We start from the raw sequence: 17,294 nt of genomic DNA on the forward strand, positions 1-17,294 counted from the left end.
TTAAGTATCGTCAGCACCCCTCAATTCCCACTGGTGCTCTATCAAGTCAAGTTGGCGGGCATTGTGCATATTTGACCTTTGAAGTGCAGTATATCGTTGGATGATCCTTTCATTGTAACGTCCATCCCTTTCTAATGGCTCATGTTGCACGGGCTCATCGGTGGCGTCATGAGCACAATATATACGTGTTCTTGAATTGTTCATCGTGTCTGGCTCATATTCATCAACGGCTTCATAATCGTACTCATCTTCCACAATCATGTTGTGAAGAATGATGCACGTCATCATGATGGATCGAAGCGACTCTACATCAAACAATCTGGCAGCACCCCTGATGATCGCCCAGCGAGCTTGGAGGATACCGAAACAACGCTCCACATCCTTCCTGCACCCTTCTTGACATCTTGCAAAGTGTTTTTCCTTTGCACTGCGCGGACGTGGCACTGTTTTGACAAATGTTGACCACCTTGGGTAAATGCCATCAGCTAGGTAGTATGGCCCGTCGTACATACGTCCATTGACCTCATACGTGACTTTTGGTGCATTTCCTTGCAGGACATCGTTGAACACTGGGGATTGGGCAAGGACGTTGAGGTCATTTTGAGCTCCCGGAACCCCGAAAAAGGCGTGCCAAATCCATGTATCAAAAGATGCCACCGCCTCCAAAATGATACTTTTTGATCCTTTTCTGTCCCCATAAGCGCCTTGCCATGCACTTGGACAGTTTTTCCAAGTCCAGTGCATACAATCAATGCTTCCAATCATCCCTGGAAAACCTCGCATCTCGCCTTTCTTCAGAAGCCTTTGCAAGTCCATATGAGTAGGTCTCCGGAGGTACTCTGCGGTGTAGATAGATTCGATTGCCGAACAAAACCTCATGAGGGACTCAAGAATGGTTGATTGTCCCATCCTCGTTATCTCGTCCACTTGGTCTGCAGCTGCTCCATATGCAAGCATCCGCAAGGCAGCAGTAATTTTTTGCTGAGGCAGGAGACCCATAGCACCAAAAGCATCCGGCTTTTGCACAAAGTAAGAATCATGGTTGCAAACAGCGCCCATGATTTTGTTGAACAAATGTCGTTCCATTCTAAAACGACGTCGGAAGTATGTTTCAGGGAATGCACTGTTACGGACAAAATAATCGTCCAAGAGCTCCTGACCTCGTCGTTGCCTGTTTCTATCAATGTTTACAGCACGGTTGGGCCTGCAGATATGAGCCACAGCTTGGACGACTCGACGGGATTGTGAGGCTCCTGCCATTCTTGATTCGTCATCTCTCCGTCTACGCTCGTCATCCTCTTCCATCTCATTTTGGGCCCAATCCCTAACATTGAACATTCCTTGTGATTGGTTAAACAATTCTTCCTCTTCTTGCTCGATTTCCCACATCATCTTTGAAGAAGAAGAAGAAGACATTGTAAAAAGGAAGCAGAAACTATGAATAATGATAGGGATTTTGGTGAAGAAGGAAGCAAAAACTATGAATAATGATAGGGATTTTGGCGAAGAAGGAAGCAGAAACTATGAATAATGATAGAGATCTTGAGAAAATTGGTGTGAGATTTATGAGGATGGATGGGGGATTATATGGAGGATTTAGAAGGGATTAGGTTGTAGATAATGCCACGTGGCATGCCGTCATTCGTTAAAAATCTGGTGGAAATCTATCCTCAAAGATTGTAATCGGATTGTGACACGTGGCACGACGTGATTGGTTAAAAATCTTATCAGAAATCCATTACCAATAATTGTCTTTTCAGATAATGACACGTGCCTTGACACAACGATTAAAAATCTTATCGGAAATCCATCACCAATAATTTTCTTTGCGGATAATGACACGTGGCGCAACGAGAACGATTAAAAATCTTATCCGAAATAACAAATATAATTATTTTGAATTATTTTATAAATACAAAAATACAAAAATTTTATTGCTATTGGCTTTTCGGATAATGACACGTGGTGCAACGAGAACGATTAAAAATCTTATCCGAAATTACAAATAAAATTATTATGTATTATTTTATAAATAAAAAAATATTAATATTTTATTGCCAATTGCCAGGGCTATTCAGTGCAGGGGTGGAGATGCAAAAGGCAATTGACAGGGGAATGCACTATTCATTAAGGGCAGTTACTGTTCACTAGGTGGATTAAATAGTGAATTGCCTGGGGGGAGGGCTCCTACACTGGAGTTGCTCTAATGGATTTGATGGCCCTCTGGTCAACTCTCATATGCCCTATATACTTTCGGTAAAAAGGATATTATTGTTTACCAGCAAATGTGTCTTTGTGATATACTTTCGGTAAAAAGGATATTATTGTTTACCAGCAAATGTGTCTTTGTTGGTGCTGATTAGTATAGCACATCGTGCTCGAGTGCTCCAAATCCAATGTCCTCATTTTCTACTACCTTCAAATAACTAAGGACAAGGGGTCCTAGGTGACGTGGCGTCCTCGGGCGTGAACTGATTATGATCGTTTATGTTTTGTGAGTTTCACATGCATGTATGGCTAGATTAGCTCGCATTTGTGTGCATGATTGATCTTAATCAGCATGTTTTTCAATAAGCATACGAATTAGGGAACATGTTGAGCAAGATCTTATGGATTAAAATGATATATTCATAACGGATTAATCGCACTTATGACAATTATCTTTTTGTTACATTAGAATGTCGAACTTTAAACCTATTTGTAATCCTAAAACATTTCCTCATTCTTCTGAGTCTTCTCACTACTTGTGCGCTCACTCTAGTGACAAAATGATAACTATTTTGTGGTCCGCTATCATATTACGCTCATATGTTGTATAATGAAGTTCCATATGACAAATTTGATTTGCCAGGCTGTTGTTTGTTAGAAATGAGAATAATAATAGCATCTGTTAGAACGTTTGCCTCTCTAAAAACGTACTTGATGTTTTTCAAGATACGATCGTGAAGGAGAAGAACCCACCCTTTTTCTTTTTGTGGGTAATAATAAGAATGATATATAATTGGATTACATTTTGGTAAGTAGACTTGATTTGCAAGTAAAAACGTGATTACCCCAATCATGGTGGTGTCTACTGAAAATGATTAAGACTAGACCTTAGATATGCAAACTTGATCGCATTTTTGGTACATTATTTGTGAAACTATTTGTATAAAAGAATGATGCGTTAGTATTGCGATTAATTTTATGTGTCTAATTAGCATTACATTTTACAATAAATGATTTTGGTTTTGACAATAAAGCACTAAGTGTATTTGAAACAATGAGATGTCGTATATTCGAAACAACTATATTTAATGATTCATTTGTTTGCCTCCTTTCCTTTTGATTGGGATACATCGAACTATGGAAGACAAGTTCACTTAATCAACAAATATTAATAATGGCAAGTTGCCATTTGTCACAATGGTGAAAAGGTTATGAACTTTGCATAACAGCGTGAGTTCAAACCCCGTCGGTGACTAATCTAACAAAATATATCGTTTGACAAACAAACAAATAATAATAATAATAATGCAGAAGACACCACACACACTCATAGTGGTTATAAGCATACACAATTAAAGTAATGAAAATCAAAACAAATGAAGTTGTCTCTTTTAATACTTACTGGCAGTGGCCACCACCCTCCCTACCACCTCAGAGTCGACCTCCCAAAACGTGTTTATAGCAACAACAAAAAACCTGCACCAACAAATGAACCCTTATTTATTATAAATACTTTACCCCACTCACATATTAGGAAAAATCTTGTGTAGCGGTGTCTAATCAAGTTATCTGAATGTTTCGTTGCTTTCGCATAAGAATGTAGGACTATTATGTACGTCAATTTCACACGACGCTTTATTTGATAGTTGTTTTGTTAGAATATGAGTATGATTTTGAATGCTACGAACTGGTTGTAGCGTTTTAAATTGATATGTAAAGGTCTTGTTGAAGAGTTTAAACTTGCTCTAATCTGGTTTGGATTGAAACTTTAATTAAATCTTAATACTCAGCACTCATAGATGGGAATTGTGTATCGTCTTCTTACATTGATTTTAATAGGAACATTACAAGATTGTTTCAATATAGATAGTAATCGTTGCTCTCACAAAATAAACACTCAATATCGAACTAAAAACTATTATTAACTTAAATACTTTTAATTTTGCATGAGAGAAGAAGGTGTACTATTTAGAGGTCTGCTTTTAACTTCTCCTTCTACGTTAGTCTTACACCTTCTAAGCAGACAGACCTATCGAATATCTCATCTAGAAACTCTCCCGCAGTTTTGGAACAGTCTTTGGAGTCATGACAAATTAACAAGTGGACTCAACCCATTCTTGTTTACAAGAAATTTTTAGTTATAACGGGAACACAAATGGTACATCACGTGTTTTTATGTAAGTGGTGGGAAATTTTATTTTTTAAGTTATTAACTTTTTAACACACACATCTCACCATTTATATAACGACACGTGATGTACTATCTCATGTGACGGTTACATTGAAAAACGTCTCATCGTTTACCCAACGTCTCTTTTTTTTCCGTCTCAAGAGCTAGTTACTGGCCGTAATTTACCAATCTTGTAACTGACTCTCTTTTTGTTTGAGAGATTTTTTATTATGACCGAAATATAGAATAGTATATTACGTACAAACACGGTCCGAAATGCCGATAATATCGGCGATATTATCGGTTTTTAGGGGAACCGATTTTTTTTCAATATCCAAATGATTTTCGGGATAATATCGCGATATTATCGAAATTATCGATAATATCGGAACTGGCCTACTTGGAGAAGAACGCCGGAGCTGTAAAAGCTCCGACCGACTATAAAACAGGACCCTAGACTCCGATCTAGGTATGAAAATGAAATAGAAGACGAGATGAACGTTTTTATATATGAAGTTTGCCGTGAAACCGTCGGATGTGTTCGGAAAGTGAGTCGACACGCACGGCCTTGGTGGAGTTCGCCGAGTTGCAGAGACGAGAAGGAGAGGGAGAAAGACGAGATTGCTGATGATGATGGGTGTGCGTGTGTGTATGTGGGTCTCGGACCCTCGGTGCAGAGAGAAAGGAGAGAGACGACGGCGGCGACGAGGGAGAAGCAGAAGCCGATCTGCCGATGTGGGTCTCTGTGCGTGTGTGTGGGAGTGGGAGAAGGATAGATGATGATCAGTTGGGTGGGTGGGTGGGGGTGGTTTCTCAGGTGGGGGTGCCGAGATCTAGCGGAAGGGAGGGATAACGGAGGAGGGCGGAGGGGGTCGGACATGCGGAGAGTGAGGAATTTGAGAGAATATGGATGGAGAGAGAGAGATAGGCGACTAAAAGGCAAAGTGGGAATAAAAGGGAAAGAGTCTGACGGCAATAGGGATTTTGATAGGTTATGAAGAAAGATGATGGGTTGGGATTTTTTGCATTTTTGGGAATTAAGTGGGACTCTTTCTTTGCAATTTTCTTAATGCCCATTTTGCATTTTGAAAATAAAATAAAATAAAATATTGTTTTCAATCACAATTTTACATAATTTAAGAGCATCTTCAATATAAATTTTAAATAAAACCCCCACAAACATATAATTCTTAAATAAAAAAAATAAAGGGTAATAAGTCACTCATGTATCTTACCATGCAATGTATAAAGTGTAAAATATTGTACTAATTCATTATATATAAATGATTATGATGTGTTTAAAATTCTTTCATTAATTACTACATATTTTCTACACTCACAATGTTTGCCAGCTCGTTATATAATCAACTTAAATTAGTTAAATCCATCATGCAATGCATTTCCTTCCAATTTTTTATGATAAACTAATAGATAATTGACTAAATAAACATCCTGCAAAGTTTCAATAAAAATTTCCAAGTTTTTCCTTACAATTTCCGTGGTTTCCATGTAATTTTTATCGATATCGATATTATCCCGATATTTCCGTGTTTTCAGATTACCGATATTTTCAATATTACCGATATTTAATACCTTGCGTACAAATGATAGAATGCATTTGTTAAAAAGTTAATAACTTTTCTTAATACTACTGTATTCTGGTGCCAATGAAAATTTTCTGATTTTGTTTCCCTCTTCCTTCTCTTTCTTCCCCAACTTTCTTGAGAATCTGAAGCAAAATCAACAGAAAAATGTTGCAGAAGCAGAAGAGTTTTCATTTTTTCTCACTATTCTTATTCTTCTCCTTCTTCTCTCTCTCTCTCTCTCAAACCCAGAAACCACCGCCCTGCTGGCATTAAAATCCTCCACCGACACCTTCAATTCGCTCTCCTCTTGGGTCGCCTCCTCCGACCCCTGCTCCGGCACTTGGTTTGGCGTCGCTTGCGACCCGGCGACCCGCCGAGTCACCAGAATCGTTCTTGAGAACCTCAACCTGACCGGTTCGGCTCACCAGCTAACCCAACTCGCCCACCTCAAGCTTCTTAGCCTCAACCGCAATCGCCTCTCCTCCTCCCTCGACTTCTCCGCGTGGCACAACCTCAACCACATGTACCTCTCCCACAACCGCTTCGATGGAGCCCTTCCAGCCGGAATCTCCCGCCAAAGCCACCTCCCGCGCCTCGACCTATCGCACAACCAATTCTCCGGCGAAATCCCACTGGCCGAGTTCGCTCAGCTGCCTCACTTGCTAACTCTCCGCCTCGAGTCCAACTCGTTCACCGGCGGGTCCCGTCTAGTGGCAATGGGCCTGGTGGTGGGCCCAGAGAAAGCGAAGACATGGCGGTGTTGGAAGGGTGCAGGGGAGTCGACAAGGTGGGCGATCTGCTGAAGGCGTCGGCGGCTATGAAGCATGGATACGGATACGGATACAATATGATACGACACGACACGGTGATATGAAAAATTTCCAAAAATTAAAATACGATACGTTATGGATACGGTAAATAAAAATGTATATATCAATAAAAATATACATTTTAAAACATAATTCATCATTCAAATTCAAGTACATTTGAGTTGTTAAAGAAGGAAAGTTCGAAATCTAATCCTCTTTATACAGTAGAAGAAGTGTGAGAGTCATATTCATGGTTTTAATTAGAGGGAAGCTCCTTGTATTTAGCAACTTCCAATTATAAATGTCTCATATTAATTTTCTTTTCCTCATTACCTTTTTTTGAAGGTGTAAATGTATCTTAAAAGCAAAATACGTGTATCTTAAAAATAGGATACGTATATCCATCATGTCAAATTCGTGTTCATCAACCAGGATACGTGTCGGACGAGATAGAATCCGAAAGTATCGGGCAAATTTCGTATCTGATCAACTATCGGATATGGGATACGGGAGGACCAAACAGAAGTATGCGTGCATCATAGGTCGGCGGAGATGCTGGGGAAGGGGAGCGTAGGGGCCACTTTCAAGGTGGTGATGGACAGCGGAGACACGGTGGTGGTGAAGAGGGTGAGGGAGAGGAGAAATGGCGAGAAGGAAATCGATGGGTTTTTGAGGCAGATTGGCGGGCTGAGGCACCCCAACATCGCCGCCCTCAGAGCCTACCACAATTCGAGCCACGAGCTGCTTTTGGTCTACGATTTCTTCCCGGGCGGAAGCTTGCATTCCGCGCTGCACGGAAACCGAGGACCTGGAAGAACGCCGCTTGCTTGGGCCGCAAGGTTGAAGCTCGCTGCCGGGTCTGCGGAGGGACTGGCCTTCCTCCATGGCTGCAGTAAATCCAAGCTCTTGCACGGAAACCTCACTTTGTCGAACATATTGGTGTATCGAATGGGGAACGCCTGCCTTGCCAACATCGGACTCCAGCAGCTCCTCCCTGCTCCGTTTTCATCAAGTGCATACAGAGCTCCTGAACTGATGGTGTCCAATGATAAAACTCCGAGAAAGTTTACGCAGAAATGCGATGTTTATAGCTTTGGTGTGGTTCTGCTGGAGATTTCGACGGGGAGGATGCCGGAGGAAGAAGGAGAGACGAATTTGGCGGCGTGGGTTAAGACGGCGGTGCAGAAAGAGGGCAATACATGGGAACTATTGGATTTTGAGCTGTTGGGGGAATGGAGGGCGAAATGTGGGCTCTTTTGGAGGTGGCCCTGCTCTGCCTGACTCCGTTGCCTAAAGATCGCCCGACGATCGGCGTTGTGCATCGGATGATCGACGGCATTCGAAACAAGGGTGTTAGAGAAGATGGGGCTAAGTTTATTTTAGATTAGCTCACTTCTGGTTCTTCTTCATCTTCGCATTCTGCAAGAACTTCATGATTCCCAAAAGCTTCATTGTGCCTAATTTAATGCATAGTGTGTTAAATGTTTTGTAAGAATCATTGAATAAAGAGAGTTTTGATTGTTTTAAATTGCGATAAGACGAGTCAAACCTAAAACCTGTTGACCTTAAGTTGTATCACAAAGTCAACGAGTTACAAGATGACTGACATTATGATAATTAGATATGAAAATAAATTCCAAACCTTCGTAGATGCGAAACGTTAATGACAATATCTTCTCCGTGGATACGTTTTAGTCACATTTCTAAATACACGCCGAATTCGCCGGCCGGAGAACACTATAAAAAGGCGCATGATGCCAAGGTCTTGCCCATCACTTTAATGGCTTTCTTTCCTTCGTCTATAGCGACGAATATATTGTAGCTAGAGTATTTAAGTTCACCATTAGCTAGGATTTTGTTACAGATTAATGCATACTTATGCTTGTTTGAAGAAATTTTATCGAATCAATGATTTACCAAAAGGAGATAAAATGAGCTTAACCATGAGCCCCTTACTTCCCCATCGTCGCCGATCAGAGGCAAAGCTCGACGGGGTTCTTGACAGTGTACCTGACTCCACATCAGATTGCTCCTCTAATTAAGAACCATGTCAGCAGCATATAACAAAGTAGAGTTTGTCAAATACTGTGGTGATTAGTTAGACTAATCAGTCGTGTTAAGTTTAATTAATTGTATTTAGCTTGTACATAAATTATAGCTGAGTTTAGCCAAAGTATGTATTGAACGAGTTCATTTGTTTCAATTCAGAAAAGGGACTTCTATCTTTCGTCAATTCTGCACCAACACTGTCTTGTTTTTCTTGTTCTGGAAATAAGTTCTGCACCTGATGAAATTGTATATGATCACACACATTTCCGGTACGCACATTGTACTTAGAAAGTCCTCCAAAGTTTTCGCCATAACATCGCTGCCGCCGGGGCGCAATTCAAGCTGGTGGCGCACGCGGTCAAGTTCCGCCTGGTGCTGGTTGATGGAACAGAGTAGCGACCGGACAGCGGCCTGGCAGCTCCAACAGGGTTTTTGGCGCGCTGGTTGGCCTCGACGAAGATGGTAGACATGGCGGGGTTTCGGAGGTGGAGAGGACGAGCGGTGACGAGTTGTTCGAGTCTTCCGACGCCGAACAGTTCGTGTGCGTTGTGAGAGTTGGTGGGGTAGTTGGAGGGGAAGTAGGGGGCCAGGGGCAGTCCCCTGTGCATTTTTTGCGCTGGTCTTTACAAGCGGCGCAACTTTGGGGCTTCGTCGTTGGGATTTTTTTAGGCTATTTTATGGGGGCTAACATCTGTACGGTACCGGAAGTTCAAGAAAGTTGGTGACCTGATGACAAGGGAGCCGGTGACAGAAGCTCCCATGAACGGCGGCCGTACCGTCCAAAGACAGTGACATTCCTTGTCGGCTAAGTTCCGACCCGCAGGAAAGGTGCAACGTTCTGGGATATACTTCGTGTAACACAATAAATGGCAAAACTGAATGCAATTTGCTTATAAAATGACCAAACGGTTCAGTTCTGAACACCAGAATTCCTCGGAACAATTTCTTGTAGGGGAGGGGGAATGAAAAGTGAAGGAAAAATAAAAAATTTGACCAAAATTTAGAATCCAGTACTTTTTATTGTATAAATAAAAACCATCAGAGGCCGAAATATGAAGAACAAAAAATAGACAGGGGATGTTATCCGGTGCCTTAATTAGAATTTATAACCCCTACACTGACTGATCGCAATTCAACTCGTCTAAATCCCAGTCATTCTGGCTACGGAGATACACAAAATATACCTCAGCGGCAGCAGCGTAATACAGTACGCCGAACAGATAGGCTGGTGAGAGTAAAATTTAACTATATGCACATTGACACGGGTAAATAGATGCCCGCAACTCATCAACCTGGCCTGTGCTAAGATCCGGCAGGAGCAATGCCTGTTGACTTGGCCGCAGCAGTTGCGGCAGCTGCAGCTGCGGCTGCAGCAGCAGCAGCAGATGCAGCCGCGTTGGGTGTGGAGGGTGGCACTGGCTTAGACTGCGAGTTATTCTTTGCTGCAACTACTTGCTGGTGCGGTTGCTGCTGCTGCTGTTGCTGGGAGTTTACTTGCGCGAGCAAGGACTTGATCTGAGTTCCGGTCAGTGTTTCCTCCTCTAGTAAAGCATTAGCGAGGGCGTAGAGTTCCTTGCTGTGTTCCGTGAGGATGGTTTTTGCATTGTTGTATGCCCTTTCCAAGAGGTTCTTTACTTCTTCTTCAATGAGCAGCCTAGTTTCTGTGCTCATACTCTTACCATTGTCGTCGTAATTGTGACTGACAAGCCCAACTTGTTTGCTCATACCATACTTTGTAACCATTGCTCTAGCAAGCGAAGTAGCTTGCCGGAGATCATCTGATGCACCGGAAGTAACTTCACTTTCTCCAAAGATGAGCTCTTCTGCAACACGCCCCCCCATACAAACGTCGAGCCGTGCAAGCATCTGTTTCCGGGAGACACTTGTCTCGTCCTTTTCGGGTAGCTGGGCAACCATGCCAAGCGACATACCCCTAGGAACTATTGTTGCCTTGTGAACTGGATGAGCACCATCGGTGTGGATAGCTACAAGTGCATGGCCACCCTCGTGAAAAGCTGTAAGCTTTCTTGACTCATCAGATATAACAGCCGACTTGCGTTCGCTTCCCATCATAATCTTGTCTTTTGCATATTCAAGGTCAGCCATGTTCACTGCTTTAGCACCGTCCATGGCAGCCTTCAGAGCAGCAATGTTGATCAAGTTCGCAAGATCAGCTCCAGAGAACCCTGGAGTTCCTCTAGCAATAATACTCAAATCAACGTCATTGGCCTTCAGAACCTGTCAAAATAACATCTTGATTAGTCATGGAATGACTTCTAGTTCTAAAGAATCTGCTGCACCAATGTGAGGATGTGGAGGTAAAAGAGTCCCACATCAGTGAAAGTAGAAACTTTGCAAGCGATTATAAGAGGTTGGGCTACTTCACATATTGCCAATTGGTTTTATGGACCTAAACTTCTTCAATCAATAAAATACAAAGTCATATAATGAAAACAATGACAACCAAAATATGCCCATAAACCATATTGCTCAAACATATTATGTTTCATTCCGATGTGTAATGCATGAGACTACTGCAGACGATGTTTGTAACCAAAGACCTTTCAAATTCTAGGCAGAGTCTATCAAAACCATCATAAAAAGATTACCTTCGACATGTGGGCTTCCATAATCTGCCTTCGCCCTTCAACATCAGGATTAGGGACAACAATGTGCCGGTCAAACCGTCCAGGTCTCACCAATGCCTTGTCCAAAGACTCTGGGAAATTAGTAGCAGCAATGACAATAATCCCTTCATTTTGTTTAAAACCATCAAGTTCAACAAGTAACTGATTAAGGGTCATCTTCATGTACTGCTGATCCTTTGGGTTCCGGCTTCCTCCTATTGCGTCTATCTCATCAATGAATATTATACAAGGTGACCGTTTCTTTGCAGCCGAGAAAAGATCCCTCACCCTTCGAGCCCCAACACCAACAAACATCTCTTCAAACTCGCTGCCGCTGCATGAAAAGAAAGGCACCCCTGCTTCTCCAGCAATGGCTCTTGCTAACATGGTTTTTCCAGTGCCAGGTGGACCAACAAGCAAAACACCTTTTGGGAGCTTGCCACCTAGACGAGTAAAACGCTGCAACAAGGGAAATCTCATTAAGGGGTACGCTCTACAGTTATAAAAAAAGATAAATACAGTGCAAGCATTGGAAACAAATGGCACCAATTAAGATGGATTTGGCATATCATCTTCTCCACAAGATCAAGGTTTTTTAAGATTGTACTCTTGAATTGATTTAAGAACCACAATGCAAATGAGGGGAAATTTTATCGAGTGAATCGAAACCATTTCAAGCCCTTTGCTCCAATAGGTCACTTCCAAAATCACCACCTTATGTTGGATGAAGTAGCAATGATATTGCCCCCATCCCAGAAACCAGGAGACTTAGGGTAATGACTAAAAGGTCTTCATATTACATATTCTTCTATACATAATGTTGATTCATTTACCTTGGGATCTCGCAGATAGTGAACAATTTCCTCTAACTCGGATTTAGCTTCATCAACACCCTTTACATCACTAAATTTTGTGTTTGATTCCAGGCTAGGTTGAACCTCCTCATTTAGTCCAAGTCCTGAAATGTGGAAATGGAAAATTAAAAGGAAAAACTTTCACCATTTTCAAAATGCATCTTAATCAATTGGCAGAAGAGCCTAAAGCACCAAGAGATGGTAATACCTTTGCTTATTCCTCTATCCTCAATGAGTGCTCCTACACCAGATATCAAAAGAAAGGCCAGTGCGATAGTGCGAATTGTACGCCACAGCTGCTCCTTAAACTGACCACCTTCTCTAGCCACCATATGAATAGGAGCACTTGCAGTTCCAAGAATACCTTCTTTTGTTGATTTTCCAACATTACTGAGAACTGAGAAGCCAGCAAAGCTTTCTTCCTCCCTTGCAGAGTTGGTGACGCCTACAAAATTTGTAGACGAGGAGTCAAATTTATAAGCCAGGTCAAGGTGAAAAAACTCTAAAAAAGTAAGTGCTAAAAAAGTAAGTGCTAAGTGTAACATTGTTCGCACAGAAAATTCAACAGAAGGTTCAGATCCCTGTAAATTAACACAAGAAAAGGGAATTTAATTGTAAAAAAGCAGGGTACTAAAAAACCATCATCCAACTAAGCTTCACTAAACTCTACTTCATCCATAAGCTTAGCACACTTTCAGACAAGTCTACAAGATAAAGACGAACTAGGGTATAATTTTGGTAGAAATTAAAAAGGAAACATAACCGTGTTCCATTACCCACCTCTCTGCAATGTCTTGAGTAACTCACTCTCATCCAGCCTGCCAACTCTTACTAATGCTTTCACATATTCAGAAAGTGCTGAAGGGTTAGAATGTAATGATGGCTGACTTTCAAATGCTCTTATCACTGCTTCATGATCACCCCGATGGTAAAGTTCTTTTAGATAGGAAATTTCACTAGCTTCATCGGTATCGCGTACTCTACGAGAAAAATTGCCAACATAACTGGACTTGAACCTTTCTTGAGTACTTAAAAACTTATTCCCTGCATAAGGTTTAAAAAAAAATGAGATCATTTCTATAAGTGAAGATAATGGAGAAGAGTATTCTGTCGTTCACTTAAAGCCTCACAATGAAGTACCTAAAGGAACAAATTGACAAGATAATGAACAAGAAACATAATTCTTTGCAAGTTTAAAATGAATGACAATAGAAATATACCAATCAAAATATTTTGAATATGTCATACCTCCGGCACCTCCTCCTAACCTGTTGGCAGGAAAATAAGTTCTGGGAACCACTTTTGTCAATTGTCCCAACTCTGATCGATGCCTGGAAACCTGTTAACGAAAGAACATAGAGTTAAAAAGAGCCCGAAGAAACAACAGAAGTATGTCTAAGAAGGCAATTAAACGGTTCCATCCTTTTGCTCATTGAGATAGAAAATTAAAACTTAATTGGAAAAACACCCTCGAGCACAGCATTCATTAAGGCATTAATTGCAAGTTCTCAACGATGGAAAGGGAGGGACTTGGATGATAGTATACTCATTTTCCTCCTTCCAAGAAATATATCAATCCTCTTCATTCTTTTAAGATCAAACGAGGTGACCCGACCCTTAAAATATGACTACACAAACTCCTATTCAGAGGAACAACGCAACCTCAACCGATCCTAATAGGCCCTTAAACCACCTAAAAGGAATTATCAACTAACTCTTCCTTCATTTGCTGGTAGATAACACCCGATTTTCGTAACGAGTCCAAAAGGTCCACCTCATACTGGGTTCCCGATAGGTACAGATATCAACATCTAAATTACAAATTTCCAACGTCTCCACAATGTAAGCATCTCCTTATTTTAAACCCACAAAACTCAAGATCGAAACAAACCCGTATACCGCAACATCGTAAACATGAACAAAACGGGTGCAGAAATTAACCTAATACCAAACTCCTAAACTACTGAACAATCAAAATACAGGAATTAGGGTTTCCGAGATTAAGTAACAGAAACAAGCTATTTCATTGGGAAAACAATTCTATCGCATATAAAAAATTGCATAAATTTTATAGATTTGGGAACCCCCAGCTGAGAGATTCAACCGACCTGAGTGATCAGGCGCCTCAAAGCCATCTCTTGCTTGAAGACCAAAAATGTCTGATTGCTTCTCTCTCTAGATTCACCGGGCCTTTCTCTCTCTTAATCAAAACACCGGAGGCGTTGATGGGTCGGTTCAGAAGCTGGCGGTGGTGTTTGGCTGGCAAGAAAATGGGAAGGAAAACGGGGGAAAGACCGGAGCTTTGGAAGATTAAAAGGTTTTTGGGGGTAAGGGAAGGGGGGAGGAGAGAGGTATTTTAGGGTCCAAAGAGCGTGATTAGATGTGAAATGTCCATGTTGCCCTCGTGGGATGGATATTTAGAGCCCCATTTTACACTTGGAGGAGTGGACATTTGGAATTCCACATTGCCCTTGGAGGGATGGATTCTTTTTGAGTTCCATGGATGGACACCGACCTTCCTTTTTGCCTTGAAATTCATCGTCCGCTAATTTTTTTAGGGTTTTGTTAATTGTTATTGATAGACATTTGCTTTTTGTAACTTTGGGGTTCGTTCGTGGTATGGAAAGTGTTCCTACAAAAGCATTGTCTATACAAACTATATGGGAAGATACAGAATCGGATTGAGTTACATATTATAATTATGTAAAATTCGTTATTCATAAAAATCGAATTTGACGCCTCCCAACTTAGCAAACAAAGCGTGTGTAGCTTGAGTAGTGCTAGTGGGTTTAGTAGATAGTTTTATTCTTGTGCACATATGCATAACGAGCTTAGAATTTGTAGCTCAAATAATAATGTTTAATCTTTGGATCATGTGTTCGTTTCTTTCCTCCATTTTTTTTTTTTTGAGTTTTTTTAACCAAAATGGTCTCTGAGATTGATCTAACTCGTCACTTTGGTCTATGAGATTTGAAATTGATAGAAGTAGTCCCTGAATTTGTTCACCGTCAATTATTTTGATTATTTTGTGAAAAATCTCAGTTAAATAAATACCAAAAGAACAAATGCCCTTAGTATAATAAACAATGGGTCAAACTGATTTGACAAAAATTAAGGTAATTTTGTCATCTTCGACGGAATGAAAAAGACATATATGGTAGAAATGCAACTGTAGGGATGGTGAGAAAATATATAATTTTCATTTTTCATGATATTATGCGTGGATCAGATGTATCATGGTGAATTCTAACCCTCAATTTCTTCTTATTTTAACAGAGATTTTTCATGGAATGATCAAAATAATTGGCAGTGGACAACTCAGAGACAATTTCTATCAAATTTAAATCTCAAATACCAAAATGGAGAGTTATATGCCAATTTAAGGGACTATTTTGAATAAAAAAAACCTTATCTTCTGTGTCAAAAGTTAAAACTAGTAAGCTTATATCATTGCCTTGGTTCCCATAAATTAATGAAAAGGATAACAAGTTCCCCTCCTAAATAAAAAAATGATAAAAAAAAAAAAAAAGTCTATTAAAAAAGGTGGGGAAATGGGAGTGTAGAATCTAGAATGTGGTGCAACCTTCACCGGCCGATCTTCATATGGTTATTATTGTCATAGATTGATTGAAGCAACAGCCCAATATAAATAAGACAATTGCCTTGGCCCAACCCAAATCCTTAGTCGTCAAGTAACTGGCTGCCAAGGCCCAAGGGTTGGAAAAGGAAGACACCACAACAATGGCAATTTTCTGTCTCCCTCGACCGAGAGATTTTTTAGTGTGTCCGAATCACAAGTAATACGCCACATGTTATTATACAAATGAAGGAACACTTGAAAAATAAAACTTCCTCCCATTTATATAATGACATGTGATTTACCATTCTCATGTTTTGAGCATACTGAAAAATTTCTCCTCAAGATTAGGACTATTCTAATTGAAGCTACATGCATCTTACCTCTTTCTTTAGGAGAGCTTATCTCCATGCAAAGCTCTTCGCCTTGCATACTGTATCGGCTTGACTTTTCAGAAGTGGAGCCAGAATAAAGCGTCCATAATAAAGACGAGGTCGTGTACAAAAATTTTAACCGCAAAAGCTTGGGGTTGGGCTTACCTCCATCCCTAGAGAAGCCATATGAGGAGGAAGCTTCATGTACATTTTTGAAGCCGAGCCTTTCCCGGAAATGCCATACAATGAATCTAAGCCTTCTGCCCTTGCCTTTTGCCTCCCTCGAGTATTCAGATGAGCTTTCAAGACTTTAGATTGCTAAACATATCCGAATATGACTCAACTAAGAAATCCATGCAAGAGACTCCTATTCTTAACCATCCCTGAAATACAAGAAGGTTTTCTATGGTTGTTCACTACTCGTACATGAAGGTAAGAACTACTTTTTTCTTAGAATGAATCATTTTTTTTTCTCAATCAAGAATAACATGCTATTATCACTCTTAGAATTCGTTTAAGACTATTTATGTACGAAGTATTTTAGCAGTTTTATAATAAATATGTTGAAGTTTGTATTAAAAAGTCAAGTGTTTCTTCAAAAAAATACTTGGGAAGTACTTTATGATGAATAAGTATATTCCAGAAACAAAAAAGCTTTCATGTACATATGATATGAACACATCAATATTCAGTATTGCAGTACTCGACTCTTGAATCTTTCTCAGTACTGTACTTGGTCTACTTACTAAATTTACTAGTTCCTTCAACAAATTGGATCCATTACAAACTCTGAAACAAATTGGTCGATGTAATCCGTGGTTTTAATTAGACAACACTTTGCTTCCAATATAGTAGTTGCTAAGAGTAAAATTTGGAAAAAAAGAGCTGGATGTATGGGAAATACTTGAGGAAGTTATGACAGAGCATCTCGTATTACTAAATAGGACGCCTACTCCGCATAGATTAGGCATATAGGCGTTCCAACCCCTTTAGTAGGACATGTTATTTGTTTACATCCATTAGTTTGGATAGGATTCAAT

The 17,294-nt window shown here is 40.4% G+C and overlaps 1 protein-coding gene and 1 pseudogene across 1 annotated transcript; one reads left to right on the forward strand and one right to left on the reverse strand.

Moving 5' to 3' along the window:
- The first annotated feature begins 6,009 nt into the window (after positions 1-6,009).
- On the forward strand, positions 6,010-8,301 carry LOC126632621 (probable leucine-rich repeat receptor-like protein kinase At1g68400; annotated as a pseudogene).
- A 1,520-nt stretch (positions 8,302-9,821) lies between these two features.
- Positions 9,822-14,647, reverse strand: LOC126631792 (ATP-dependent zinc metalloprotease FTSH 4, mitochondrial-like). The gene is made up of 7 exons (XM_050301939.1): positions 14,412-14,647; positions 13,552-13,642; positions 13,084-13,347; positions 12,512-12,748; positions 12,283-12,407; positions 11,432-11,908; positions 9,822-11,060 (listed from the first exon to the last, which is right to left on the reverse strand). Exons 1-7 carry the CDS (start codon positions 14,436-14,438, stop codon positions 10,125-10,127), a joined length of 2,157 nt encoding a protein of 718 aa, XP_050157896.1. The 5' UTR covers positions 14,439-14,647; the 3' UTR covers positions 9,822-10,124.
- Positions 14,648-17,294: the final 2,647 nt, after the last annotated feature.

Source organism: Malus sylvestris, chromosome 8 (assembly GCF_916048215.2).
Source record: "Malus sylvestris chromosome 8, drMalSylv7.2, whole genome shotgun sequence".
In the NCBI taxonomy this organism is placed as follows: Eukaryota; Viridiplantae; Streptophyta; class Magnoliopsida; order Rosales; family Rosaceae; genus Malus; species Malus sylvestris.

Excerpts from the sequence above, each read along its gene's own strand:
- LOC126631792 (XM_050301939.1), bottom strand. The coding sequence starts at position 14,438 with ATGGCTTTGAGGCGCCTGATCACTCAG. Across the intron at positions 12,408-12,511 it reads GGATAGAGGAATAAGCAAAG|GACTTGGACTAAATGAGGAG; the intron begins GTATTACCATCT and ends TCCACATTTCAG. Across the intron at positions 11,061-11,431 it reads TGGAAGCCCACATGTCGAAG|GTTCTGAAGGCCAATGACGT; the intron begins GTAATCTTTTTA and ends TTATTTTGACAG.